The following is a 26,944-nucleotide window of genomic DNA, read 5'->3' as shown; positions in this document are numbered from 1 at the left end:
CAAACAGGAAACGCTTCTGATTTTGCCCTGATTTTGATGATAAAGCTCTGAACGTTACGCCGGAATATGAAATGTATGGCGTTTCTTAAACCTGCAGCTGAGATCTGCTATTAAACTGAGCAGCCAGACGTCTCTGTCCGTGGACCGAGTCATCATGGCGTCCGTCCTCAGCTACATGCGGTCTAACGATCCGTTAAATAGTCCAACGTGGAGATGAAAATGAACAGATCCCGCTGCTCCACAGATCGTCCCCGCAGATAACGGACAGCAGATCCTCCGGTGTCGGTGCTCGGACCGCCGCGACGGGTTTTGAACCAGGTGGCGGCAGTAAGATGGCGTCCGAGGCTGCGCAGTACCGCAGGAGTGGAGGACGGCCGATGACGTATCAGTGCAAGAACACCGCATGCAGTTTTCCCCCTCCGTAAAGAAAAGACCCACGATGTCGATGAGGTGCATACGACGGGAAACAGACGATAACTCTTGGATTAATGTCTCACCGTCGAAATCCTCCATCTGTAGGACGGAGCAGAAGGTAATCTCTGCCGTCACCAGAGCACATGGTCCCGGTGTGTCCACACAGACCGACCGGGAGGGTTAGTGTTCGGAGGGAAGCCATTGCTGCAGCATCAGGCCTGCTGTTAGCTAGCTAACCTACGTTCTACATGTAATCTAACGCGTCCAACTCAACATATTGAGGTGACACTAATCAGAACTGCTTATTGATTGTCAGAGGATCAGTTCTTCTTAACTCATTTAATCTAATTCGATTTTTAATTGTTTGAAGTTAAATGCCGCTGCTAAATGTGCACGTGCAGGCAGTGTTAGCTGGTTTTATTGAGGGATAATTGTAATAAAGTCATCATGTAGCCTGTTGGCTAGCTGATTTAAGTCATGGAGAACAAGCTCATGTGCTGTAGCGATAATTAGGGTGTAGTTTTGGGAAACATACTTGCTGCTGCTTCATCATGGTCTTTGAAACATGTCAGCTAGCTTCACAAAATAATGATATAATCAGCAATACACAATTTCAAAATGTAGCACATGTTGAGTGTTGAATCATGTCCAGTTAGCACTGGACAGTTAGCCTAGCGATTGTGGCTCACTGGCTGAAGGTTCTGTTCGTGATTTCTGCAGGTTTGTTTGGTGTTATTCTGTATTTTTCTTAAAGAAAGCCGAAGCCACGCCCTTTCCTGTTCCCCTCATTGGACCTTCTTTGATCAGACCTTTTGTCTGGTAGTGACTGAAGAGAGACAAATCATTTATTGGTCCTGTTTGACTTGTGTCATGAATCACACTCATGATGTTTGTCTGTTGTAATTAAAGTCAAACCTCATGGAGTTTCAACACGTCACCAACACCAACATGGAGCTAAGTGGGTTCAGAAAAGGCTGTAAACAAGATGAACATCACAATAATTCTGCACATATTGACAACTGCAGTTCTGTGAAAGGAGGGTTGGTTCTGATTCAGTTCTGTGCGCTGCTAATAAACAGGAGCAGCTCTACGATGTTTAAGTCAAGAGAAAACACTGTCGGCTGTGTCGTCTTTATAATGACGTATTTTCACTGTCTGATATTTCATTAGTTTGATGACAAACTGACAAACGTAGTGTGTGATTCATGACACAATTCAAACAGGATCAATACATTATCTGTCTCTCTTCATTCAAGTCCAGGCAAATGTTTGATCAGTGAGGTCCATGAGGGGGGAAAAATAAGTTGTATTGCACTCTATTGTCTACAGATTCAATGTGTAAACCCAAACTAACAACGAGTTAACTCGTCTCTCAGCCCACTGCCTCCTATTCAGGCTCAATAATTTCCCAAAACATCTGTTCACAGTTTGTTTCAAACATTTTTTGGGGTCTATATTCAGCGGAGGATTACTCCACATTTAGGGGCCGTTCACACAGATATAGCCCCCAGGAAGAGCTCCAGGCTTTAAAGCCAAATTTTATAGAGGCCAAACAAACAGAGACTTTCTCCCACAAGCCTAACATTGTGAGTCTCAGTTTTTCTACAAGTTAGAATGGTTATTTTTGCGCCAAATTTATCAAGTTGTAGATATGACCAAAAAATCCACTTTGTATAGTGTTTAGGTAAGGTTGACCCGAGTTCTAACGGAACAATACAAAAAGTGTTTTCATGGAAATGAGGCTTAAAGAACCCCACACACCACTCAGATGTCCAACTGCCTTATCCGACCACTCCCCTACCGCTCTGTTGCCTCCTGACTGACCCGTTTGGCAGAAAAGTTGCATTGAACACACGCTTCGTCGTGCTGCCAGCTCCACAGCAGCGTGGATGTTCTGCGCTTGCATGAGATGCAATAAGTTGGTGGCTCTAGTGTTAAAGATGCTGGACGAGAGGTTTATGCACGCCGCTCTGTACTTTCGATCAAAACAAAACTTAACTATTTCAGACAAAAACAGCTGCATACTAAACATGCAGCGAGACATTACCAAATGAACACAGATTAATTCCTCCTGAGCAGACATAACAGCTAGTCTCATGCCAGTACTCCAAAACATGAAAACAAGAAATGACGGAACGGAGTGCATAGAAAACCAAAGTGCACACAGTATTCCGACCCTCCCACACATCGCGCTGATTTGCTAGCACACTGCCAATCAGAGAATCCAATGGCTCAGACGTTCGACAGCTGTCCTCCTCAGACTTCGCATGTTAAGTTGGAGCAGACAACTTCCATGTGGCTCCGAAAGTTTCCAACGCAGCTGAACACACCAAACATATTTGTTCCCGACCTCGTCCAAGTCTCTCCAAACGCTTCAGACGTCCAACGGTTGGGCCGGTGTGTTCCTGCCTTGAAGCAACATTATGCAGCTTTTAAGATCTTGGAAGGAAGAACGGTGTCTTTGTCACTTGTTTCTGCATTTTGTAACGAGTGAGCGGGTAGGATCACAGGATTACATACATTGCCATTTTTCAGTCTGTTGCATCAAGCCAAGCCGTGCTGATTTGCTTTTCCATAACCAGTTGTACTGCACTGTGTTGAGCCGAGCAGTGCCATCAGCTGGTTCAGGTGTTCACCGTTAGCTGGTTCAGGTGTTCACCATCAGCTGGTTCAGGTGTTCACCATCAGCTGGTTCAGATGTTCACCGTTAGCTGGTTCAGGTGTTCACCGTTAGCTGGTTCAGGTGTTCACCATCAGCTGGTTCAGGTGTTCACCGTTAGCTGGTTCAGGTGTTCACCATCAGCTGGTTCAGGAGTTGTGTTTAGTGACTGCTGTTCCTTCAAGCTTTCAAATGACTGATGAAGTGGGGCTTTTATTGTAAAGAAGCTATAGGAAATTATACAGGTGTGTAGCTGAATTGTCAGAGCACTTTTGCTAGGGGTGATTCTTCAATAGTACTTTGGGGAGCAGGACAAGTGTGTCTTATTTTATTGAAGACTCACCTTTAAGCAAGTAGCCCAGTTGTGGTGGAAATGCATATCCTTGATGTACCGAGACAGAGTAGAACCAAGCCAGCTGATGTGATGGGGACAAAAAGAAGCAAGATTTCAAGTCATAACACTTTTATGACGTGTTTTTTTTTGTAGTTACCTGTACGGACTGTTACAGACCTCAGATTTGTGTTGATGACATTGTTGATAAATTTAAAATCTGTTGGGGCACCATATTGCAGTCCCAACAAGTTGATTACCGAGTGTGGTTAGAAATGCTCAATTCCGTTCTTTTCCTGTCCGGTCTCGATAATAATCGTTATAAACTGGCAGGTAAGACACATATGAACTTTGATTTAATTTCCATGGAGTGATAATCACACATTTTCATCCTTGAGCTGCGGAACTCAACTACACTCGGTAATCAACTTGTCAGGACTTTCCCATAACAGGAAGCTGTTGCAGGAGAGTGGTGAGTTGTGTTGACTTTACAATAGCAATCCGGCTAAGCTCGCAGTTTTTTTGCCTTGAACTATGTGCTGAGACTCTATTTGTACTGTTGCTGAAGTTTAGTGCCGTCTGAGCATTACTTGTGGCTTTTTGATGGCGGTTTCTTGTTGGAGCTGTATACTGCAGTGTATTGTTATCGCGTGGTCATTTCTGACGTAAATTAGCGCTCCGCTAACTTGATTTCTCAAGGGGGGTCTTACTCAGTGTCATGGTGTGTTAGACCATGGATCAAACTTACTCCGGAATATCCCTTTAATTAAAGGTGTTTACATTTGTTCATGGTCTCGTGGTATCTTACGAGCTGCTGTTTCCTGGATGAGTTACATTTTGGAGGAGGCACACTTTAGTGATAGCTTTTGTGTAGCTGCAAATGGTGGCGACACCTTAGCTCATAATGCAACTACAACTTTATCTTACCTGTTTTGATCAGCGTATCAAACTGGAACAAACGCAATATACAACTAACTGATGTAAATGATTATAGCTCTGTCTAATGACTTAGTTAATCCAGAGCCTGTTGTAGTTGTGTGTTCAAGAACCTTGAGGTTATCCTCATTTGAAGCACTTCAAATGCAAGTTTTCCACAGGCAGAATACTGCTAGAATGAGTATTATGAATAGAAGTAACATTTTGGCTTTGTCTCAGATTTTTGTGTGCATAGCATCAAATAGTTAAGTAAAGTTTGTCTTTTTTGTTTTTCAGGATGCTGTCTTGAACCATGATACAGATGCATAAACTGCGGGGTCCTCCTGCCTTTTAGATGTCTGTGACCTGTTCATGGCTTCTACAAAGAAGCAGAGAGGAATGGTGTTCCATCAAGAGGGGGCAACCACCCCTGCAGCCGCACCTGCAGGGAATCATCCACCCGCCTGCTTTATTGATCCGAAACCAGGGAAAGCAAGCGAAGGTGGGATGGAAAAAAACACCTGTGTAACCTATAAAGAGGCAGATATGATTGATAAGCCCAACATGTACCCATCAAAAGAAGCTATTGGAACTTCTGGTGGAGTACCAGCTATGAAACATCCTGCAAGTTCAAACCCTCAGTCGGACAACCTGTCACCTGATTGCACCATTGAAGGCATCAGCGTGACGCTTGACAACAACGGCATGTGGAACGAGTTTTTCAGATGCAAAACAGAGATGATTCTGACAAAGCAAGGCAGCAGGATGTTTCCCTACTGCCGCTTTCGAATCTCTGGCCTGCAGCCATCTAAGAAATACTCTTTGATCATGGACATTCAACCTGTGGACAGCAGTCGTTACAAATGGATCTGCAACAGCTGGCAAGTTGCTGGAAAGGCTGAGTGTCATGTTAAGAGTCAACCGTTCGCACATCCAGAGTCCCCGGCAACGGGTCAACACTGGATGCAGAATCCTGTGTCATTTTACAAACTCAAGCTTACAAACAACATCACAGACCAAGAGGGGAACACCGTCCTGCATCCGATGCACCGCTATTTGCCCAGACTGCATGTGGTCCAAACTGATAAAGCTGCTAAAGACATAAAACTAAGTGCTGCCAGTGTTGTCACATTCACTTTCCCTCAGACTGGGTTTATGGCAGTCACTGCTTACCAAAATTCACAGTTTGCTCAGCTTAAAGTTGAATACAACCCATTTACTAAAGGACTGAAGGAGGATAGTTCCAGTTTGTTGGGCCTAAAACTGAAATTGAACTCTGGCAAAGACTTGCACAAAGATGGAGGTATGTCAACCAATGAGCAACATCCTTTGAAGAAGAGCTTGAAGTCTTTACTTGCAAACCATAAACCAAGAAGCTCAAAACCTTCAGTGTCAGGTGAAAACCAGAAAGATTCTACTACGAACAGTGATCAGTCAGCTGCTAAGGTCACTGAAGGCAGTTTGGGGTAAGTGCACAGTAATAAATACTATTGAGACCTCCCTGTGAGTTTACTGGATGGCGTGTCATTTCATACACTGGTCAGCTAAAGGACCTCAGGGTGAAGTGAATAACATTGATAATCTCAGGTTTCCCAGAAGAACATTGCATTTTAACATCACTTTCAACGTTATCCATTTCAGCTGTTTGTCATTTTAACGTTTGTCGGGTCAGTGTGGTGTGATTCTCCATTAAATCTTGACATAAATGATTTGCTGAGTAACACTGATATCACTAATGTGATGTTTTTACTGTTTGATTTCCTTCCGCAGCAATTCACATCCACCTCAGAAGTTGTTTTCTGACCTTATTCGGGAGGCTCATGTTTCACTACAGAGATGCAACCTGGAGCAGCTGGGCATCAATAACAGCACCTCTCATAGAACTGAGCGATCCAACACTATAACGACAGCTTTGAAAAGCAATAGACAAGATTTTTCTAAGAGGGAAAGTGTATCTGTCAGAACACGTAAAGACTTATCACCTGCAAAGACAGGTGAAGCTGTTGTAACAAACACAAAAGTCAAGGGGGAAAAGGACCATTTGAATTCAGTGAACTGCAAGGACACTGTTAGGAGAGATTGTTCTAATGTCAATAATGTCGCAACTCCAGCAGTGCCCCAGAACTCCTCTGTGGACTCAGACTACCACTGTAAGCCGGAGGAGCAATCAGAGGTGAAAGTGAGGCATAAACGGCCGGCACCCCTGCCTCTGCCAGCCCTAGCTCTGTTCTTGAAGCAGCATTCAACAAAATCTAAAAAGAGCAAGAGCAAACCGGGCTCTCTTCCAGCACTCCCATCTGAATCTCTGTCTGAACCACAGAGTTCTTGCAAAGATGCAGAAGCTGCAGCAGGTCAGCCTGCAACTGGTCCCTCAATGGACCTCACTGGTGATATCGCAAATGGTGATAAATCTGACAACCGGGCCTTCGGACATACAACTGCAGATCTTGATCCAGATGGACCAGTTCTCAATATTTCTGGACCTACTTGGCAGCCTTCCGGTCTATCATCTTCAGATACTGTTGCCAAAACAGGTCCAGAGGGATCAAGAACTGATGATTTCTTTGACTCCATTTCAGTTGCTGAAAGCACAGGCCCTGAGCCAGCAGTGCCAGATGGTACACCAGTGTTACCCAACCCAGACCAGCCATTTTGTATTCTTGGGACATCTATGTCCATCATTTCCCCAACTCTTTCTACCTCATCCCTTTCTCCCATTTTGTCACCACCCCATGATGCAGTGTTACTGACCCCAAACTCTCCGCAAACAGCAATCAGCACCGAGCCACTTCCGTCACACTCCCCTGCTATGAAATCTGATTATTTACTACCTGATCCAGAGTGTTCTTCATTAGGCTTTGAATCATTGTCACCTGCAAGCTCCCCAGAACCTTTGCCTTCCCTGCCTGCGTCATTAACTTTACAACTTGCCTCAGCCACTTCTCAGCCAACTCCACAAGCATTGCCTCCAGAAGAATTACCGCACAGTGAAGACTCCGCCGCATCTGTGTTTAAGTGGCACACAGTGTTACCTCCACCTGAACCGTATATAGACAGTTCATTCACAACATTTCAGCCCACACCACAGACTGTTCCTTTAACTTCGGTTACATCACCCTTGTTGCCTTCTCAGACTTGCTCTCAACCTGAACCACAGACTTTTGACAGCTCCACGTCAACACCTCCCCCTGATCCTGCTCCATCATTTCAAGAGAACGAACAGTCAATGCCCTTCCCTGCAGAACTATCTCCCCTTGCACTTCAGTTGCCGCTGTCTCCAACCTTTTCTTCATTAGATGGAGACGGATTGTCACCCACGCCTTCACTCACTGACCTTGTGCACTTTTTCTCCACCAATGATGACCTTGGGATGGAGGTGGATTTTTCAAACACAGAGGCAGTGGCTGTTCCCTGCCCCCCTCCAAGTACCGTAGAAGGAAATGCACGTGAGGTCTCTCAGCATGTGCAACCAATCCAAGCCAATAAACCCAGCAAGCGCAAGAAGAAGTTGCGGCGGCAAAAGCTTGGTCAGACTGATCTGGAGCAGAAGATTGACGACGCTACCTACACTAGAATGCAGCCAAACCTGGAGGAAGTGGAGGAACAGTTATTTATCTCGTTCACATCAAAGGTAAAGGTTTAAAAAGTTTTAAATTTCTGTTTTATGTCATTTTAAATGAAGGTAACTTGGATATGAAGTTGAGTATGATAAAATATTCAACTTCATCTGTGAGAATGCCAAGGAGGAACCTTTGCAATTTGCCATACACCACAAAAACTGCTCAGGAATGTCAAAGAGCTCAAGGGGTCAACATGGCCTCCTTGGACCCCAGATCCTGATCTGATCGAGGATCCACCAGACGCACCAGAGAAAAGTCAGATCCATAGAGGCCCCGCCTGGACAGAAACGACCCTCCACCAACGCCCTTGTGCCAGATTCCACAGCATACCCTTAAAAGTCCTGCCTTGACAGATCAGAACCAAGTCCGATCCACAATGGGGCCTCCATGGATGGGAGTTGTCCTGCCACGTCCCACTGATGCTTGATCTGATTGAGATCTGGGGAATCTTCCAATAAGAGGCCTGACTGGAGAAAGACGGATAGTAGTTTGCTGTTATGAGCTCCAAAGACATTCTAGTTGAGACAGGCAGAACTTCAGATTTGAAAAAATCTTGTTTAGGTTGTCTGATTCTAACTTTATGCAACTTTATTCACTGAAACATTGAAATCAAACTGCATATTTCAGGAGGCCCTCAAACTTCACGTTGTGGACTCATCTGAAGAACCTGTTTCACTGCCTCAGAGGACACCTGAAGGTCACCTGCAGGAAACCACTGACACGGCTGAGAATGGTAACAGTTATTATCATGTCATTACTGTCATACTGTGTTAACAATTCATTTGTTAAACATATGTTAAATGGTAGAATAAGAAGATGGCTATCAAGTTCTAAGAGAGGTCTGGAAAGACTTTAGCCTAGCTTAGCACAAACATTGGAAGCAAGTGAAAACAATCTGGCTCCATCAGCTGACAAAAGATCTTCAGACAACTCTTTCTCTGATTCACATCCAAAAAGTGCAGTTTTAACAGTATGTTTCAGTTTTTCACATGATGTTATTACCTGTGAAATATGATTTACAGGGATAGGAGATGTTCAAAGGCACAAAACATTTAGTCACCTATTTTGGAACTACACAAGAGTTGTATTTTACCGTATGAGTTGAATAACTTGTCGAAATCTAGAAATTCTTTTTACATATTCACTCCTGTGTAGTAATGCTGGCATCACCACATCATACTACCTGATTTAAAAAACAAAACAAAACCTGATAATAAGGGTATTGTGGTGGCCTGTTACCTAGCTAACTGGCTAACTGTTGAAGGTTGCGTTGAAGCCCGGGGTTCATAAATGTTACCTCTGTTTCTAATCTACAGATAAAAGCTTGGTTGTTGTTGCAAGTTCACTTCCTGACAGCATCCACCCTCATAACTTTCCTGCTAAACTGTGGCGGTTGGTGAACAACCTCGAAAATAAAGCCATCTGCTGGGACAGCCACGGCGATGCTATCATCATTGATCAACATCTCTTTGAGAGACAGATCTTATCTCAAAGCACCACCAACTCTGACAGCACTGAGGCCTTCAAAACGACAAACTTCACTAGCTTTGTCCGTCAGCTAAATCTGTACGGCTTCAGAAAACATGATCCAGCAATTAAAGATAACCACCCCCCCACTGGGGACAGCGGAATGTATCATCATTTTCACAACCCAAACTTCAAGAGAAACCACCCTGAACGTGTTGCAAGTCTGAAGAGGCTCACTGTCAACAATAAGGCAAAGATACAAGCTGGTCTGAACGTGAACTGTCGGCCCCCGGGTCAACACCAGCGATTCAGTGGCGGCAATGATGGCAAAGATAAAAATGTGAAACAAGGCAAGTCACTGCATGACTTCTGTCTTTCAGTGAAGAGGCAACTATCGCAATTACAGTAATTATCAATAAAACCTTGTTTAATGTGAATTAAAGATTTGAATTAAACTATTTCTTAAACCTTTCAAGGGCTAAAAATGGAGACAACTCCATTTTGAATCCGAACCAGACTTCTAGTTTTAATACCACAATCCAGTGCTTTAAATTCCTGCGATCCCGGTCTAACAGGTGGTTACCATGCTTTACGTTTTCCTTTTTCTGCAGGCTTTTCTTTAGGGAGTGAGAGAAGTTTGCCATCAGGGCCATCTGGTAGGATGCTTTAAGGAGTCACGTAGATTAAAGAAGACAAAGTCAGTGTAGTGTGGAGGTCAGTTTGGTTAGGTTTAGGCATCACGGCTACTTGGTCATGTTCAAGAAAATGTCTGGATGAAAATAAATAAACTCCTTTCACTCGTTATGCCTCAGTCACACTAGCGAACTTTCAAAGTCGTCAGATTGCTACATTACTACGCAACTGTCCGTCTTGTAATCAGACGCTTTGCAGTTATTGGGGGTTTGCACACCATATGGTGGATCAGTGTTGGGAGCAAGCATCAGTTTGCCTCTGATCTGGAGCTTTTGCAATCTCCAAATATTGTTCATGAGTGGTAAATCAGGGCTACAATCCTGTAACTGTGATTGTGGCGTTCGGAAGCCATGAAGGCAAACTTCTCCCATGTGCAGTTCTTTGTCTTTACGCATCAGGAGTCAAGACCTGATGTTATAACTTCAGACCCTGAAGCTAAATCTGACAAGAACTGGAAGCTTTTAATTTGATCTACAGGACCTCAACTCTACCTGTAAACTAACAGAACACACAAAGTAAATGGTCATCTTAACAGTATGTCTATCTGAGGAGCTAATTAGATTTGTAGCAGACGCTAACTCAGAGGCAACAGGGCCTAAAAGCCAACGCTTACGAAACATGTCCTTGTTTTACACTGGTTGACTGCAGACAGCTATGATTAAGCTAACACCTGGTTTGATAGACATTTAATAAACTGCTAATATATAGTCGGATGTACTTATTGCTTGTTGCAGCCATACTGTCAGCTCGCTATGAAAATCAAACCGATTGTGTTAGCTGTTTTATGTTGGCACAGGGTAGCGCTGAAGAAGCTGAGATCTGTCTTGTTTACAGCTCACGATGATCCCACACATGAAGCTGAGATGTAATGAAGTTATTTATCTTCAGCAGAGACGGTGGAGAGTTTGCAGGAGAAGATCACTGCCTTCGAGAAGATTCTTCTCAGAAACTTGAAGCTGATGAGACACAGACAGGTGATCCATCCTGTGCTGCAGGAAGGTGAATATTTATTTGTTAGTCTCCACTTGGATCTTGCTTAGCTTCCACAACGAGGACATTAGTCTTCCTGTGGTTGTGTATTTATTAACACAAGATGGAGGTTGTGAAAAATAAGAACGATGTGTCCCACAGACTCAAACTGTTTTTTCATGTAAACTCAGTTGGTCTGAAGATGAACTTGCTGGATCCAACTCAGTCCATAGACCTGCAGTATCTGGGAGTCCGTCTGCCCATCCCGCCTCCTGGAGTCTCTCTGGAGCCTCTGACCCAGGAGCTGCTTCCTCCTCAAGGTTCGTACCATCATGCTTACACACATCTGGACATCTTGTCCTCTGGTCATCTGAAATATTTTCACATGAAATAAATTAAAAATTTTCATCAACAATGAACTTCTAATTTCGTCTGCAGGTGTTTGTGCAGCATTTGTGTCCAGAACAGGAAAAACAACAGATGTGACTCAGATCAAAGGCTGGAGAGAGAAATTCATTCCGTCAGAGACTCCGCCCACTCCAGCACCACCAAAACCTGAAGGTAATCTGTCAGATCTGATGTCCTTCTAGAATAAATGTCCATAAACCCACATAGAAATTAGAGAGAAAAGACAGCAGAACCTCTCTGAGAATCACCATGTTTTAAGTAATCCACTGATCGTTGTCTGTACATTCATGAGTGCACTGCGAACAGGATTGTAGCTCACTGCTAACTGAACCTGGTCTCATTTGTGTCTCAGCAGCTAGTCAGTGTTCAGATCCGCCGAAGAAGAACCTGTCTGCATTCTGCAGCGACATGTTGGATGAGTACCTGGAGAACGAAGGGAAGCTGATTGACGAGCGAGCTGCCAGCTTCTCTCAGCCCCAGGTGGAGCCGTTGGTCTACGAGCTTCCCACCAGGAGTACCAGCTATGTCCGGACCCTCGACAGTGTCCTGAAGAAAAACACTGTTGGCTCCCCCACGTCTGACCTCATATCTGGATTCATCCCGCCATCCAAGAGACCGAAACTCACCCTTAAAGAGACCAGAACATCCCGTAGAGAAACCATGAGGCAGAAAGGCTCAAAACAGAATAAACCTAGACCCGAACTTGCAGCTGCTCCCAGTCCAGCTGACTTCAATCAGAGAGGTCCAAAACGCAACAAACACAGACCAGAACCAGCAGCTACTCACAGTCCAGTTAACCTGAACCCAGTCCCCAAACAGCTCGCGCTCCAATTCCCAGACCCTGTCTCTTCTCAACCCCCCACCGTAAAGAAGGGGAAGAGGCTCAAACCTAAGACCTCATCCAAGACCCTCAGCCTCTCCAAGTCCACGGTCTCTCAGCCCGGAGTCTCAGAGGACATGGCTCCACTGGAGTCAGACTCTGAGCTTGGGCCTGGCTTCGACCAAAGCAACAACGCCTGCAGGACAGATGGAAGACCTGTGATGACGAGAGCGCTGCTCAAACAGAAGGACCTAGAGGACGGAGTGGTGTGGGAGGGCCGAGCCCGGACCAGCATCAACGAGGAGCGGGCCAGCATTGCTCTGACATCACTATTCACTCTGATGGTAAGAGACCACAGTGACACGGATCAGAACAGAGTCTTTGTACTTCACAAATGCAGACTGCATGTTCCATTCGTCAGCCATAATAATCTAATCATGTCATGTTTTCTGTACAATGAGTATGTTTACTTGTGTTTAAAATCTGAGTTCTTCAGTGTGTTCTGAGTTCTGAGTTCACCCAGATTTATTCCATTCTTCCATTCTTCCAGTCCAGATGTTGACTTCTTTGGCTGCTTTAGTTCCTGTAGTTAATATGGCTCCTGCTGTCCCTGTGGTACACATGGTTCTCCTGGTTCCCTCTCAGGGTTTTGTCAGGGAGAACCCAACCGCACCTATCCAGCTGGTCCGGAGACGAGCCCCTCCCTGTCTGAACGACTTCTGCCGGCTGGGCTGCGTTTGCTCCAGTTTGTCTCACTGTTCCAGGACCAGCCACTGCGGCCGGCCCGCCTGCATGTTCAGATGCAGCTGCCTCAAACAGAAGGTGGTTCTCCTCAAGAACCTGGACGGGTCTGACTCCAGCCCTTCCCGCCACGGAAACAACAAGAAGAAGAAGAGGAAGAGGAGGATGAAGATGGCCTACAGTAAGTGTTGATGACGTACAGACAGGAGGACAGTTTGAGTTCGTTTCTGACTGCAGACAACTTCAGTTGACTCTGCGGTCATGTGGTTCTCCCTCCATCACTTGTAGTTCTGAAGGAGGCGGACAGCGTTTCCCAGCCTGCCGAGCGGGTCCAAACTCTGTGGAAGAGGGACGATAGAGACTGGGATCCAGAACCAACCCACATCCCCAAACCAGCAACCTCATTTTCCCCCCCTGTAAGGACTCAGTGGTTATTTCTCTGTGTTGTTCTGTTCACAGCATCGAAAAGTTTAATGAATTCAACAGGAGAAACACTGACGCTCATCACTGTGAAAATGATCAGTTTGAATATTGATCAGTTTGATTATGTCTCCAGGTGGCAGCCGAGGGTCACAGCAGCTGTGCCAGGGTCAGAGGTTACCGGGGAAAGAAGATCATCCACAAACAGAAGCAGAATGTAATGTTCCTCTTCAGTCTGGAGCAGATATAAAATAATCAGTGACAACTGACAGTCTAATGTTTTTCCTCCAGGAGCCGATGAAAGACGTGGAGAAAAAAGTGAAACGTGCTCGGATGGTCTCTCTGAAACAGAAGGAGCAAAAATCAAGGGAAACAAAGACCAGAACCGCCAGCGCTACACCCGGTAGGTTCACCTACATCAGCTCTTATTGTGAAAAACCCCCTTAGACATTGGACACTGATCACATCCATTCAAACAAACTGATATCTGAAGACACAGCAGCAAATTTTGATAATGAAATTTTGAAAAACATTATGTTTTTTATTTTAACTCCAGTTGAGCCTTAAAACTCACCTGATGATCACATTGTGAGTCTGGATTCTGATTTGGGCAGAAATTGACTCAGGTTCTGAATGGGTTTTTCTTCTGCAGGTGATCCAGTTCCACCTGTTCCCTCTGAACAGCCACCGAGTCCTCTAGCAGAGCCGCCCCCAAAGCCGTCGAAGCGTCTGATCATCGTGGCGGAGTGCAAGTGGGCGAGCAAGGCCGACCAGAGCTTCGTGTTGAAGGACCTGTGTGAGAGGATGGCCTGGGACCAGCTGGAGAAACCGTTCTGTATCAAGAAGTATATGATCAATCCGGTCGGTCAAACTGTGGAGGAGAGCAGCTCCGGCCGCTGCATCCAGTACAAGATCCACATCACCAGACCCAGTGAGGACCTGATAAAAACAGCAGAACCAGTGAAACCAGTGCAACCAGGGACAGAGAGGGAGACGCAGCAAGAGCAGGTAGGAAACTGTGTGAATGATGTGCTTGTCACTTAACATCTACCTGAGCAGGTGAGTTTATAACCACTGAGTTGAATCTCTGAGCGACTCATCACCTGAGAGGTTTCTGCTACTGACACTGTCAGTTCTCTCGAGTGGGCTTTTATTGTGAAATCACCGCTGTAGGTTTAGTCTGAAATCACTTCCTGTTTAGTTAATGTGTCACTACATTTACTGTTCTCTGTTTTATCTGAGTGTCTGAAGAGAAGATTTATTCTTTGTTTGTCCATAATACGTACAGTAACAATCCCACAATGCACTGTGTCATCTCGTCGTATCGGTGCTTCTCATTACGCTGATGTTTCCCTTCATGAGGAGACGGAGTGAGGAAACACAGGTGCTGTTTCCTGGTCTGAGAGAGGACGTGGAGAAATGTGATGTAGCATAATGAAAAGCACCGAGAAATGACGGCTGAGAACGGGTGTGTTGTTCTGCAGCCTTTGTGTTTTGAACGCGTCACGTCTCTCAGCAGGACCACCTGAAACAGGCAGAGCCCATCGCAGACTGGCAGCAGGAGGTGAAGGAAGAAGAGGAGGAGCCTCCTGAGAAGTGGCATGTGAAGGAGGAAGAGGAGGAGTCTTTTGAAGATTGGCAGCAAGAGGTAGAGGAGGAGGAGATGGAGCCTCTCCAAGATTGGCGGCAGGCGGGGCCTGAAGAGGCTTTGCAGCAGGAGCTAGAGGAAGGTGAAGTCAAGGAGGAGGCGGGGTCAACAGTTCGCCAGGTGCATGATGGGAGAGAGAGCAGAAAAGAGGAAAAGAAACCAAGATCAAAGGTCATGGTCGGTATGGGTCTGCCTTTCCTGACAGGAATCTCCCCCGCCGGCTTCCTCTCAGCCAATAAGAAACAGCCAGGAGGAACGGAGCACCTGATCCGGGTAAATCTTTAATCCCCACAGTGTTTGAAAGTGACTGATTCTGATCGTCGTCATTCAGCACTCGGCTTCATCTTACAGACTCGGAACACACTGAAACTGTTTCGGATGATGATTTTGATTATTTTTTCTAATTTAACATTCAGAACATTTGCTGTCAGGTTGTTAAATACTGTATGTTGGAAGAAACATCTGACACTCGTCTGTGTGTTTCTTCAGGTGAATGGGAAGCCTTATCCTCTGGCTAAGATCCAGCTGGGGAGGATGGGGGCGCTCCACCCGGCGAACCGGCTGGCCGCCTATCTCACCGGCAGGGTCGGGTTGAACAGGAAGAAACAAGGTTCTTCTTCCTCTTCATCCGTCATCAAACCTCCTCAGATCCAGACTTCAGCACCCACAACTCAGCCGTCAGTCACGCTTCTCAAAATCCCCATCGCCCCCTCAGGTACACACTCACCTTTACTAACTTCCTCCATCTGCCATTCAGTGCACACACAACTACACAGGGACTAGAAAACCCAAACTGTGTCAGCCTAGTTGGCTAGGCAGTAACATTAAGCTTAAGATGATTCAGTATTTTACTAAGCTAGTTACTTAATGACAGTACCAATAAATACTCAATAATTGCACCCAGGAAATGCTAATATTTGCTAGTTGGCTAACATATTTGTTTTGTGGGTAATTAACAGTAGAAGATACACTTAAACGTGAATGTAGAACACAACATATTTTATTGTCTAACCTGTCTGCTAATGACAGCTAACTAGATTGCTCAGTTAGCTACAGGAGCTAATATCCCGTTAGGTTTGTTAGCATCAGGGAGCTAACGTTAGTGTTGTTAGATTGTTGTCGATGTCACTTAAAGCAGCTGGTTCAGTTCTTTGAGTTTAACATCTCAAACCGTCTGTCTGGTCACAGTGCTTCAGCCTGCGGCACTGAAAATCATCCAATCAGCTGCCTCCTCCAAGCCACCTGCAGAAGAAGCACCTGAGGCAGAGGTGTCCCGGCTCGTCATGTTAAAGATGTTCCCGGGTCCTAAAGGAGGAGGCAGTCTGGTCCGAGAGATACCCAGAGCTCCTGGTAGCTCCTCCCTCATGTCCGGTAAAACTGAAGACCAGACCACAGATACTATTTTTTATCGTTAATCTGTTTTGATTGATTGATAACTAACAGCTGACTATGGACGTCCGAAACCGTGAGTCTGTCAATAAACCGGTTCCTGCTGGTCTCGTGTGTTTCAGACCCTCAGGTGAGCTCCCCTGTGGCTCCTGCAGGTTCTCAGCTGTTGATGCTTCAGGTCCCGCGTCCTCCTGGGAAACTTCCTGTCCCGGCATCAGCGCCCCCCCCCTCCATCTCCACCTCCACCGGTCAGAGGATGGTCCTGCAGCCGGTCCAGACAGTAACAGGCGCCCAGTACTACCGCAGACCGGATGGTAAACTGGTCCAGCTGGTTCCTATTGACCAGCTGACACCAGTGAAACCGACCCAGTCAGCTCAGAAAGGTATGTCATTGGTGTGAAGGACTGTTGACCAATCAGGTGTCTCATTTATATGATGAATAACCCAGACCATCTCCTCCCTCCTCCAGGCTTGTCTCCCCCCCCGGTCCTCCCTGCTGTGACTCGCCAGACTCCGTCATTCACTGTTGTCAACCGAACAGCCCCTGTTGCCACAGTGACAGCCTCCTCCCCCCTCCTCCCCTCTTCTGGTTTCCTGGGTCAGAAGGGAATGTGCACCTTTAAAATCCTTCCCCCCAGCTCGAGCAGGGAACCAATCCTTGTCACCTGTGCTAAAGTTCCCCCCCAGCCCCCCATTAAGCTGGTGTCGTCTCCAGCTCCAGGCACCTTCACCCTGTTCTCGCCTCACCCCTCTGCTACCCCAGTGAACCTTATCTCACTCAAACCCTCCCCAGGTCAAGGGGCGGAGCCTGGGGTCAAAACGGTGGCAGTGTCTGCAGCCCCGGTGGGTTCAGGTGGGCTGACAGTCCATCGGAAACCTACGTCATCTCAAACCACCACCACCGTCCAGACCCTGACAGCGTCTACCATCAGACCCCTTCCTTCTCCTCCAGCACCAACAGAGTCAAAGGTCACACCTGAACCTTCCCCACCGCCCTCACCTGTTGATAGGAACAGATCAGAGCTGGAACCGGAGCAGGAACTGGCCTGCGACCTGGTGGACCTGGACATCATCTGTGTGGACGACGAGGCGGGGCCGGGTAACACGGTGACGTTGGCAGAGGCGAAGCGGGCGGTAGACGTGGTGGTGCTGGACGGGTCGTCGAACAGCGAGGAGACGGACAACTCATCAGACTTTGGAGACGAGACAGACGGCGAAGGATGGAAAGAAGAGAGACTGAAACAAGTAAGAAGAAGTTTAAACGTTTTAGCTCAGTCTGGAGGAAAATCTCAAGATTCACTTCGATTTCGACTTTTTTTGGTGTCTGATTTGATTCAGAACCAGTTTATGCTGCAAACGATTCTTAATTCCAAAGTAGGTCTGTGAGGGAGCCATCGTTGAGAGGACGCTGAGCAGAAGCAGAGCTTTTCTGGTGGAACAAACTGAGCAGACTTAGTTTAACGTGTTGAAGATGATTATCCAGCCATCTTCCCTGCCAACAGCTGTTAACTGCTGATTCAGCGCATTTTAATTGAGACTATCAACTAATTGAGACAAATATAGAGTAAGAACGAGAACAGCAAAACCAACTTGAAACTGACACTTGATGGTTCACTGTCATCGTGTAGGTCAAACGGAGCTTTGCGTTGGTGTCGAGAAACTTCAGCAAGTGGATATAAAGTTTATTTCCTGTGTGTTTCTGTGTGTGTGCAGCGTTACAGTCACAACGAGTTGGAGAAGCAGCGACGGGCAAAGATGCGTCAGCTGTTCGAAGGCCTGAGGAGAGAAGTGGGAATAACTGAGAAGATGTCGAAGGTCTTCACACTGAACAGGGTCAGAGTCCAGAGTTATCCTCACACTCTCACAGCAGCTCGTTCGTTTGTTGGAGTTGGAGACCAACAGGTGTTTTCTCTGTTGATGGCAGGCGGTGCAGGTGATCCAGAAGCTGAGGATGACTGACTCGGAACTTATGAAGACGAAGATGATGCTGACGAAGAAGAGGGATCACTTCCTCAACACCATCGCTCCAGCAACAGGTGTGAACACTGAACTCTGTCAGCAGAACAGCTGCTTTTAACATGTCAATGAGCCTGTTCTTCCTGCTCTGTATGAACAAACCCGTCCATCACTGAGACAAACAGACTCCATGTTTCCACTCAAAGACAGAAAGAAGTTCATGTAGAACATTTGCTGAATGAACAAGAAGGTCCAAATAATGCAGAATGAGTCAGAGACAGAGTTTCACAGAGTTTATAAAGTGTCTCCAACTCAACAACTCACTAAACTGACACATTTGTTAAGGGAGTCTGGGGACTTTCTCCACGGGGACAAAGAAGTCGCCTATATTGTTCCTGTTTAGTGTCTTTGTAACATGTGACATGTTCAGATCAATAACATGTTTCTTCTTTCATAAATGGAGTGTAAATGGTGAAATCAGTGTAAACAGTGTGTTCAAACAGCTGATCAATGTTGGCAGGTAAGACTTTAACACTTTAGACACTACAAACCATTTTTAACAAGGAAAAAAAACTAATTGTATAGTATTGAATGCCAAATTACAATAAGTCCCAAACGATTAAGAAACTGTCAGAGACAACATTTCTCAAACTTTGTTAAGGTTCTCCTCATGAAATGAATCTTAAAGTCAGACAGATTGTAAGTGGAGTCTGGTGGCTTTGTCCACATGGAGCATGACATGTTTTCTGTCAAAAAAATGTCTCTGTGTATAGAAAGTCTGTTTTATGTACTTAAAGCAAACCAATTATCCAGATTAATGAAAATAATCAGGTCAGATTTTTTTGATGATCTTCTTGCCAAACAAACACCAAGAAAAGAGAAATCATGTGCTTTATGTTTTTTAAATATTTGATTTTTAAGCGTGTGCTGTCTTTGTCTCATCTCAGAGACACGACGTCACAGATCACCTGAGACGGAGACAGGAAACAAAGACGCAGATGTGATGGAGGTGGTGGACCTGCTGGAGGAGACAGAAGAGCTGACCGAGAACTCGTCTGACGAGGAGACAGTCATCGCCAAGGCGGCCGACCCCGTCGCCAAGACGAACAATACCGTCACCATGGCGACCGGCCTCGTCACTGTATGACATTTTCATTTTTTAGCTTTTGGTTTGTTCTTCAGGTCTGTTTACAAAATAAAAAGTCTTCCAGTAAAGAAACATTTTTGTTCAGATGAAAACAGTGAAGATGAATTTAATGTTCATAACTGTCAGCTGATTTGTTTACTTTGAACAAGTTTGATAAACAAACAAACGGTGTGTGTGTGTGTGTGTGTGTGTGGCTCAGAGCGTTGCCGTGGAGATGGTGGAAGAGACCAGCGGCGCTCAGACGAGCCTGGGCGGCGACGAGACGGGCTTTGACTTAGAGTAAGAACTGATACCCTTCAGTATAACAGTAAAACTTCAGTAAAACTTTATTTATACAGCAGGTTCACAAAGTGCTTCACATAAACAAGATGTCGATCATTTCCTGTCAGAGTCTTAGATGCCTTCAGAGAGCTCGGTGTGGTCCTGGAGGCCAGACACCTTCCCAGGACACTCCTGCTGCAGCAGGTAGGAGCTGGAGGAGCGACACTGAGTGAATGTGACTCATATATGTGACTGAGAGCCTGTATGTCTGTGGGCACGCTGGAGAGAGAACATCTGACTCACCGTGAACAGATCTGGACTGAAAGATCTGGAGCTCGGGTTGTAAACTAGAGCAGGATTGGCAGATGACTCAGTGAAGGTAATAATCTTGACATGTGTTGTGTTCAGGCTGTTGAGGAGATCCAGACTCTGCAGAGAGAGACGGACAGGCTGAGGAGTCTGAAGATCTGTCTGAACCAGCAGAGAAAGGCCTTCATCAGAGAGGTCGCCCAGAGATCAGGTGAGCCAGCAGCTGAACTCTTCCTCGCTGCTGTCGCAGCTTTTAAACGGTCTGATATTCTGTCACATGTTGGGTCGTGTGGAGAGACGTCCTGTCCACCGTCACGCCGGCCTCAGGTTCATGTAGCTGTGATGAGACGGTTTGTGATCCGTCTGAAGAGACGTCACCTCAGCTGACGCCCAACTTTGTGCTGCTTGCACATGTTGACCTACCCCAGTGGCGGCCAAGTGGTGTTTTTTTGGAAAAGAAGGAATATTACACGTCCCTTTTAGATAGACATGGCGGCAGATTGCAGCCTTTACCTTGCTGCAGATGTGGCACCTTTTCTGTCTAAAAGGGGCTACAGACCTGTAGGTGGAGCTCTAACCTGTCAGTTTGTATCTGCAGGTGTAAGTGAGAAGAAGATCCTGATGAAGGTGGTGCACCTGACGGCCAGACAGAGGGAGGAGGAGGAGCAACACAGAGCAGCCAATCAGAGGCCAGCAGCAGCAGCAGTGGACGGGGACTCTGATTCTTCAGCACGCGGCAGGACTGTTAACGACATCATAATCACATCGTCTTACCAGCTGCATCAGTCTCCACAAGCTCCTCCCACTCTGTTTTATGCTCCACCCACCACCACAGCTGTCCCAACCCCTGTCCAGACAGACCCTGTCACCAAGGCAACTGACCCCGTCACCATGGCGACCGGCCTCGTCACCACGGCAACCGACCCCGTCACCACGGCGACCGGCCTCGTCACCAAGGCAACCGACCCCGTCACCATGGCGACCGGCCTCGTCACCAAGGCAACCGACCCCGTCACCATGGCGACCGGCCTCGTCACCACGGCAACCGACCCCGTCACCATGGCGACCGGCCTCGTCACCAAGGCAACCGACCCCGTCACCATGGCGACCGGCCTCGTCACTGCCACTAACGTATGACATTTTCATTTTTTAGCTTTTGGTTTGTTCTTCAGGTCTGTTTACAAAATAAAAAGTCTTCCAGTAAAGAAACATTTTTGTTCAGATGAAAACAGTGAAGATGAATTTAATGTTCATAACTGTCACCTGATTTGTTTACTTTGAACAAGTTTGATAAACAAACAAACGGTGTGTGTGTGTGTGTGTGTGTGTGTGTGTGTGGCTCAGAGCGTTGCCGTGGAGATGGTGGAAGAGACCAGCGGCGCTCAGACGAGCCTGGGCGGCGACGAGACGGGCTTTGACTTAGAGTAAGAACTGATACCCTTCAGTATAACAGTAAAACTTCAGTAAAACTTTATTTATACAGCAGGTTCACAAAGTGCTTCACATAAACAAGATGTCGATCATTTCCTGTCAGAGTCTTAGATGCCTTCAGAGAGCTCGGTGTGGTCCTGGAGGCCAGACACCTTCCCAGGACACTCCTGCTGCAGCAGGTAGGAGCTGGAGGAGCGACACTGAGTGAATGTGACTCATATATGTGACTGAGAGCCTGTATGTCTGTGGGCACGCTGGAGAGAGAACATCTGACTCACCGTGAACAGATCTGGACTGAAAGATCTGGAGCTCGGGTTGTAAACTAGAGCAGGATTGGCAGATGACTCAGTGAAGGTAATAATCTTGACATGTGTTGTGTTCAGGCTGTTGAGGAGATCCAGACTCTGCAGAGAGAGACGGACAGGCTGAGGAGTCTGAAGATCTGTCTGAACCAGCAGAGAAAGGCCTTCATCAGAGAGGTCGCCCAGAGATCAGGTGAGCCAGCAGCTGAACTCTTCCTCGCTGCTGTCGCAGCTTTTAAACGGTCTGATATTCTGTCACATGTTGGGTCGTGTGGAGAGACGTCCTGTCCACCGTCACGCCGGCCTCAGGTTCATGTAGCTGTGATGAGACGGTTTGTGATCCGTCTGAAGAGACGTCACCTCAGCTGACGCCCAACTTTGTGCTGCTTGCACATGTTGACCTACCCCAGTGGCGGCCAAGTGGTGTTTTTTTGGAAAAGAAGGAATATTACACGTCCCTTTTAGATAGACATGGCGGCAGATTGCAGCCTTTACCTTGCTGCAGATGTGGCACCTTTTCTGTCTAAAAGGGGCTACAGACCTGTAGGTGGAGCTCTAACCTGTCAGTTTGTATCTGCAGGTGTAAGTGAGAAGAAGATCCTGATGAAGGTGGTGCACCTGACGGCCAGACAGAGGGAGGAGGAGGAGCAACACAGAGCAGCCAATCAGAGGCCAGCAGCAGCAGCAGTGGACGGGGACTCTGATTCTTCAGCACGCGGCAGGACTGTTAACGACATCATAATCACATCGTCTTACCAGCTGCATCAGTCTCCACAAGCTCCTCCCACTCTGTTTTATGCTCCACCCACCACCACAGCTGTCCAGCAGCCTCAGACTCACAGTCACATGGTCCTGCAGGTGTTGAATCCCACCGTGCCACCTCCCCCTGTATCCCATAATGCATCAGTTTCGAGGGACAAGCAGAGGACGGTCCCCAACATCCTGTCTCGCAGAAAGACGTCAGCTATACCTTCGACCCTGATCAAAAACAGTGTGGAGGGTAAGACTGAAGACGGGACATACATTGATTGATTGATTGATTGATTGATTATTGATCTGGTGTAACTGATTCGTTAACCAGGTCAGCTGACAGTTGTTCTTACAGGTCACTCACTTCCTGTTGTCTTTCTGTTTTTACAGAATCACAACATTTCCATGCCATGGTACCGACCGAGGTACTGTCCCTGGTCGGCACTGCGTTGCCGGGGCAACAGGTTGTGACCCTGAGCCAGCTGATGGCGACGCCGTCGATGCTGCAGGCGCCCTCTGCACCAGGTACTGACCGCTCTCCACGCTGTTCTCTGTTCATGGGCTTTTATTTTGAAGTAAGACATGTCCTCTTCTGTCTGTAGGCGTGGCCTCAGTCACCCTCAACATCCCTAGTCTGACCAATCAGCAGATACATCTCACCTCAGTACACCCCCCCCCAACCGGTAAGATCTACAGCAGCTCCACCCCCTTCACTGACACTAACCTCACAGGTAACTAACAAACTGTTAACTACCCAATCTGAGCTAACCTCACACTGAGCTAACCTCACACTGAGCTAACCTCACACTGAGCTAACCTCACACTGAGCTAACCTGAACAATTGAGTCTCAAGTCTTCTGCTGCAGACAGAGAGACTCTGCTGTCCTGATGTTGGTCAGGAGTTCGTTCCACCTCTGAGGCTCCAGAACAGAGAAGAGTCGTGACTTCTCTGAGCAGCTTTGTTTGCTCTCAGCGATGGTGGTACCAGCCGGCCCGCTGATGTAGAAGAGTGCAGTGCTCTCTCTGGGCCGTGTGGTCTGACCAGGGTTTGGAGGAAGACGGGTTCAGTTCTGTTGATGTACTTGAAGTCCAGCACCATCATCTGGAATCGGATGCAGGCCCCAACAGGAAGTCAGTGGAGGTCACGGAGGAGGCGGGTCACATGGGAGAATTTGGGTAGATTTTAAACGAGGCGCTGCAGCGTTCTGGTTACACTGCAGTGGTTTAGTCTCAGAGGCTGAGAGTCCAGCCAAGCAGGAGTTACTATAGTCCAGGTGGGAGATGACCAGAGCTTGGACCAGGAGTTGGGCTGCATCCCTCCTGAGCAAAGACCAGATCCTGCAGATGTTGTAGAGGGCAAATCTGCAGGATCGGGCCACAGCAGTGATGTTGGGGGTGCAGGACAGTCGAGGATTACTCCCAGGTTCCTCAGTCGATGAAGGCGATACTGTGACGTCCTGGACAGTGACTGACAGGTCCATGTGAGGACAGTCTGTCCCGGGATGAAGAGGAGTTCAGGTTTACTCAGGTTGAGTTTGAGGTGATGAGCAGCTGTCCAAGCAGAGATGATGCAGACATTCAGAGATGAGCGTCACAACGTGGCTGTTGGAGGAGGATGAGGGGAAAGAGAGGAACAGCTGGTGTCGTCAGCTGAACAGTGGTCAGAGAATCCATGAGATGTGACTGCAGAGCCCAGTGATCTAGTGTATAGTGAACACAGAACCGGTCCTGATACTGAGCCTTGAGGGACACCAGTTTCCAGAAAGCAGAGTTTGGACAAGGAGCCGTTCCAGGTGACCTGAAAGGTGCAATTTGTCAGGCATGATGTGAACCAGGTTAGAGCTGAGTCAGCAGTGTTCAGTCAGAGTGGAGAGGAGGATTTGGTGGTCGACTGTCAAACACAGAAGAGAAGTCAAGGAGAGCGAGAACTGACGAGTGGGACGAGGTTCCGGAGGCACCGAGGGACTCTGAGGAGGCCCGTCTCAGTGGAGTGAGCGGTCCTGAAGCCTGACTGATTTGGGTCAAGGAGGTGGTTTTAGAGAGGAATGAAATACAGATACAGTCTGTAGTCTCCTCACTTAACTCACTTACTAACCAATCAACTTGCCTAATTAAGTAAATGAATAACCACACATATAACTCAACGAGTCAGCTCAGTTAACCAATGTTAATTGACAAACCTCACTCTTATCTAACTGATGTTTGATTAGTGAGTTAATCAGCTGTTCACTTAACTAACAAACTAACTGGTTAGTTTAACTAACCCAACCCAGCTCACTCACAGTGATTTGGTTTAACTCATCTCACACATAACAAACTGAACCAGCAGCGACTCGCTGACATATTTATCATTTACAGCCTCAGACTTCAACAGTGGGCTGCAGCTGGTCCAACCTCCCCTCCAGCAGGAGGTCCCAGCTCCTCCTGCCCCTGTGGTCCCTGTTGGATCAGACCTCTCTTCAGATCAGATCAAAGACCCAGACCAGTCCCCCACCACTCGGGGCCCGTCTCCCCCTCCGTCCTTTGGGCTGGGTACTGGTCTCCAGGCCGAGGTCTCGATGGGGGGCGCCGTTGAGCCGGGGGAGCAGCAGGAGACCGGAGAGGAGACCGTCAGTCTGACCTCCCTCCTCAACGAGCTGGTCTTCCTCAACCAGCAGACTGTCGCTGGGGACCAACTGGAGGAGGCACACGCCCACAGCCCCTGGCTCCTGCAGCTGGACTCGGACTCTGAGGACACCGTTGCCATGGAGACGGAGGAGGCGGGGCTTAATGACCACACTGAGACAACACAGAGCGTACTGCAGCCTAGAACTGTTAATGGGAACACTACAGGTGGCGCTCTGGCTCCGCCCCCTCTTCTGCAGATGAAGGTGGGCGGGGCCAACGTGGCGGACACCGCCAGCAGGCCGATGCCGAGACTGGTTCCTCTGGGGCTGAGAGGAAACCCGCTCAGCTGACCTCACCAAGCTAGGCACTGATGATGTCACAGCTAGTTTAGGAGCTCATTGGTAGTCTGCAGGCCGGGCTCTCATTGGCTGTTCGAGATCATGTCCTCCGACACCGAATCACATGATACAGCTGACAGCCAATCAGAAGTCAGTTACAGTTTGTCTCCGATACCGTTTTATTTATTTACTCATCAGCACGTCAGTGTCGACGCGTCACCGCTGCCATGGAAACGGCACAGGAAACAGAACAGTGTTGATGAAACGGTGTGCGTCTGAAATCGAAAGGTTTATGAGTCTGTGTGTGTGTGAGCGTGTGTCTGTGAGTCTGTGTGTCTGCGTGTGTGTAGTGATATTTGTATGTTTTTAACATGTTTTTTGTTTGTGTTCGTGTTGTTGTTGGAGGACTTCAGGAATAAGTTTGAAATATTCAGAAGCAGGAAGAGAATCACAACACAACAGGAAGTGGTTGATAGAAAACAATCATCATTTTGTGAAAAATGTTTTCGTATTAAAACAAAATTAAGACTTTTCTTTTTGAAAATATGTCTGTTTTATTTGTTAGCCGACAGGTAACTTAACCTCAACCATGTGTCTGTGCGGACGGTCTTTAATTTGGAGGATTTTCATCCCAATCATTTCATATTTCTGTCGGGACGTTTTTAGATTATTTCCAGAATAAATTAAAGTGAAATAAAAGGTGTGAACATGGAGCATCCGCTTAAATGTGTTCACGTTTTATTCCCATTCTTGGGGAATAAAAATGAGCAGAGTTCAGAAACGAAACAAATGGGACTCACCTGGACTCACCTGGATTCACCTGTTCAGTGTCACTACGGGACAGTTAAAGGAGCAGTCTGCTGTTTTAAAGCATCAGTGTGTTCTGTAGGACTGTTGTCACATGAAGCTGCTTCTCTCTGTGTTGATGTTTGTACAGTGTACAGTTCTTCTTGTTTTTCCTAAATTTGTATTTTTGTATGCGTTCAAGTACCTTCTATGTAAATATCCTGTGCTGCCTCACGATATAACACTAATACCAATAAAGTTTGGAAATCAGCTCCTGACTCAGAGTTATTATATCAACCTGAGTTAATGTGTTTAGTTCTGATTGTTGTAATTTCTCCTTTTAGTCCTCAAGGCTGAGAATAGCTGAATTTATATAACAGCTCCTGAAATGATTGTATCATATTAATCTTCACAGATTAATATAGAACATTTTGAATATTTTTTGTTCATTTTATTGTTATTATTGTTGTTGTTATTGTTGTTGTTGTTGTTGTTATTATTATTTAGTTGTATTATGTTTAATATAACTAAGTTTTAAAGAAACACAACATTAATTTTCGGGC

General features: G+C 46.7%; 1 protein-coding gene across 7 annotated transcripts; it reads left to right on the top strand.

Annotated features, from left to right (window-relative positions):
• The first annotated feature begins 393 nt into the window (after positions 1–393).
• mgaa (MAX dimerization protein MGA a) lies at positions 394–26,652 on the top strand. Of its 7 annotated transcripts, none has more exons than XM_037071500.1 (33): positions 394–532; positions 4,617–5,785; positions 6,090–7,950; positions 8,567–8,672; positions 9,256–9,756; positions 10,991–11,098; positions 11,260–11,388; positions 11,507–11,629; positions 11,829–12,640; positions 12,942–13,218; positions 13,326–13,453; positions 13,594–13,674; positions 13,749–13,860; positions 14,110–14,465; positions 14,974–15,378; positions 15,595–15,820; positions 16,294–16,476; positions 16,617–16,877; positions 16,964–17,739; positions 18,208–18,327; positions 18,419–18,530; positions 19,398–19,591; positions 19,797–19,876; positions 19,987–20,062; positions 20,267–20,378; positions 20,766–21,298; positions 21,512–21,591; positions 21,702–21,777; positions 21,982–22,093; positions 22,481–22,900; positions 23,041–23,175; positions 23,253–23,333; positions 25,009–26,652. In XM_037071500.1, exons 2-33 carry the CDS (start codon positions 4,692–4,694, stop codon positions 25,605–25,607), a joined length of 10,269 nt encoding a protein of 3,422 aa, XP_036927395.1. In that variant the 5' UTR covers positions 394–532; positions 4,617–4,691; the 3' UTR covers positions 25,608–26,652. The 7 variants fall into 7 exon arrangements, with proteins under 7 accessions (XP_036927395.1, XP_036927394.1, XP_036927396.1 ...); XM_037071499.1 differs by having other exon boundaries at positions 10,988–11,098; positions 11,832–12,640; XM_037071501.1 differs by having other exon boundaries at positions 10,988–11,098; positions 14,977–15,378.
• The last annotated feature ends 292 nt before the right edge of the window (positions 26,653–26,944 follow it).

This window comes from Acanthopagrus latus, chromosome 16 (assembly GCF_904848185.1).
Source record: "Acanthopagrus latus isolate v.2019 chromosome 16, fAcaLat1.1, whole genome shotgun sequence".
Classification (NCBI taxonomy): Eukaryota; Metazoa; Chordata; class Actinopteri; order Spariformes; family Sparidae; genus Acanthopagrus; species Acanthopagrus latus.
The sequence above is the reverse complement of the archived record's forward strand: the minus strand, read 5'-3'. Positions and strand labels throughout refer to the sequence as shown.

Excerpts from the sequence above, each read along its gene's own strand:
- mgaa (XM_037071498.1), top strand. The coding sequence starts at position 4,692 with ATGGCTTCTACAAAGAAGCAGAGAGGAATGGTGTTCCATCAAGAGGGG. Across the intron at positions 15,821-16,293 it reads AATCCCCATCGCCCCCTCAG|TGCTTCAGCCTGCGGCACTG; the intron begins GTACACACTCAC and ends GTCTGGTCACAG. Across the intron at positions 21,592-21,701 it reads GAGACGGGCTTTGACTTAGA|AGTCTTAGATGCCTTCAGAG; the intron begins GTAAGAACTGAT and ends ATTTCCTGTCAG.